The sequence below is a fragment of the Miscanthus floridulus genome, chromosome 9 (genome assembly GCF_019320115.1).
Source record: "Miscanthus floridulus cultivar M001 chromosome 9, ASM1932011v1, whole genome shotgun sequence".
Classification (NCBI taxonomy): Eukaryota; Viridiplantae; Streptophyta; class Magnoliopsida; order Poales; family Poaceae; genus Miscanthus; species Miscanthus floridulus.
The window spans coordinates 6,736,807-6,739,315 of record NC_089588.1 but is presented as its reverse complement, the minus strand read 5'-3'; the positions used below and the strand labels follow the sequence as shown (position 1 = coordinate 6,739,315).

Sequence of the window (2,509 nt, the reverse complement as noted above, 5' to 3'; positions counted from 1 at the left end):
GCTCTACAAGCAAAGCCACACCAAGATCCTACAGCGCTGTATTCCCATTGAATAAGGGAGGCAACTAGTTAAGGACATTCACGGTGGGGTATGCGCACATCATGCCGCACCTAGAACCCTGGTTGGAAACACATTCCGACAGGGCTTCTACTGGTCAACCATGGTGGCTGATGCCAAGCAGATTGTGCGCACCTGTGAAGGGGGCCAATATTATGCTCGTCAAACCCATCTACCGGCCCAAGCGCTCTAGATGATCCCCATCACGTGGCTGTTCATGGTCTAGGGGCTCGATCTGGTTGGGCCTCTCAAAAGAGCACCTAAGGGCTACATGCACTTGCTTGTCACCATGGACAAGTTCACAAAGTGGATAGAGGCTCGGGCGATCTCCATGATTAAGTCCGAGCAAGCCGTGCAGTTCTTCCTCGACATCATCCACCGCTTCAGACTCCCAAACTCGATCATCACGGACAACGACATATAGTTCACCAGGAAGAAATTCCTCTAGTTCTGTGATGACTACCACATCCATGTCGACTAGGCCACCATGACCTACCCCTACACGAACGGGCAGGTTGAGCACACAAACAGCATGGTCCTACAAGGCCTCAAGCCTAGGATCTTTAACCGGCTAAACAAGTTCGACGAACGATGGGTCATGAAGCTTCCTACGGTGCTCTAGAGCTTGAGAACGACCCTAGCCGGGCGACCGGCTACATGCCTTTCTTCATTGTCTATGGTTCTGAGGCAGTCCTCCCAACTGACCTCGACTACGAAGCACTAAGGATCAGGGCATACGACGAGCAGGGGGCTAAGGCATCCCTCGAGAACGCCATGGACCAGCTCGATGAAGCATGCGATGTTGCCCTCCTCCGCTCGGCCAAATACCAGCATGCGTTGCACCAGTACCATGGGCGTCGAGTGCAGGTCAGGCATTCAACATTAGGGATTTGGTGCTCCGCCTCGTTCAGAGCAACAAGAAGCGCCACAAAGCTCTCTTCTCTGTGGGAAGGATCATACGTCGTTGCAGAGGTGCTTCGGCCGAGAACCTACAAGCTCACGACCATTGATGGTAGAGTCTTCATCAACGCTTGGAACATTGAACAACTACATCGCTTTTACCCCTAGCCTATGCATGTACTTGCAAAATTTAAGAACAATGTTTCTAAAATGCGAGTACATTTTCTATTTGGTTTCGCCATCATGTCTCCTTGATCTTTAGTGACACCCGACCCCAGCAACGCCAAGGGGTTAGGCCTCATTCAGGGACTAATGGGGGTATACCTACCTAAAAACATTCTATGCGCCCGACCCTCTCCTACGTTAAGAGCTAAAAGCAAAGGCCACGAAAATAAGCGCTGAGTAAAATTTGTCGAACTGCAAGAAACCTACGCCTCAGTGGCTATGGCGTTTTTGCTCACCAGTGTGATCAGAGTTTTTTTGCCCGCACCCCGAGCATTACATCCTTAAACCACGGTTAGGGTTGGAACACATTAACCTTTTCATAAAAAGGGCAAAGAACCAAAAGATTGTTCAACCATAGCAAAAATTAAAATCTATCCATTTATTAAAAGATCACTACTTGGCCTAACTAGCTAACTAACCCCTCCCCTCACGGGGATGACCTCATCTTCAATATTGGCAGATAAGTCCTGCACCAGGGGAGCCACCAACCTCTTGATCTCCTCCAGCTCGGCCTTGGTGTAGCCCGGCATAAAGCCCTGGCTCATCGTCGCCAGATCGATGTTCTCATAATAGAACGAGCGATCACGAATGATCGATGAACATTAAAGAGGAGTGTGTCCCTCACCATCTTGTGCGCCTAATCCATGATTCGGATGACACGGACCATGAGCGAGCTCGTCTCCTGTGCTGGGGCCAGCTCGATGTCGTCGTAGACCAGCTAGACGATGACGTGTAGGGTGTCATGCTCATCGCTCTCCTTCAGGAGGGAGGCCTTCACCTCACTGAGCTCCCTCTCCAAGCCATGACTCTTTGCCACCTCCACGCCAAGCTTGTTGTCGAGACCTGCCTAAATCACACACCGACCATGTCAAAGGGCCCACCATAGATTCTAGGGAGAAAGACAGCAGGGGAAACCAGAAGCTTACCATCCACATCCGCCCAGAGCTTGCGCACCTTGCTGCACTGCCAGGTCACCTCGGCCTCTAGGCGCCAGACTTCTTCCTAGCGTTGACTAACCTTCGCGGCGAACCGGGCAGACATGCCCTTGGCCGTGACCTTTAGGTCCTTCTCCCCCCTGAAGCTCTCCCTCAAGGAGGATGATCCGCTGCAGGGCATCGGCGCTCTTGGCGGGCCAAGTCACACTCCATGCAGAGCTCCTCTATGGTCCAAAGCAGTTTCTTCTGCTCCTTCCGTAGCTGCTTGGCCTCCACAGCATCCACGCGCTCCCTCTCAATCAACGCCATGAGTTTTTCCTCGGCCTTGAGGGCATCATTGTGGGCGTCCTTCTCCCTGACCTAGAGGTCGGCCAGCTCCTGGGCGGTGGGAG

General features: G+C 52.4%; 1 protein-coding gene across 1 annotated transcript; it reads left to right on the top strand.

The window, feature by feature from the left end:
* The first annotated feature begins 648 nt into the window (after positions 1-648).
* LOC136479147 (uncharacterized) lies at positions 649-1,125 on the top strand. The gene has a single exon (XM_066477107.1). The coding sequence runs from the start codon at positions 649-651 to the stop codon at positions 1,123-1,125; it is 477 nt and encodes a 158-aa protein (XP_066333204.1).
* The last annotated feature ends 1,384 nt before the right edge of the window (positions 1,126-2,509 follow it).

Coding starts and splice junctions, on each gene's coding strand:
- LOC136479147 (XM_066477107.1), top strand. CDS start 649: ATGGGTCATGAAGCTTCCTACGGTGCTCTAGAGCTTGAGAACGACCCT.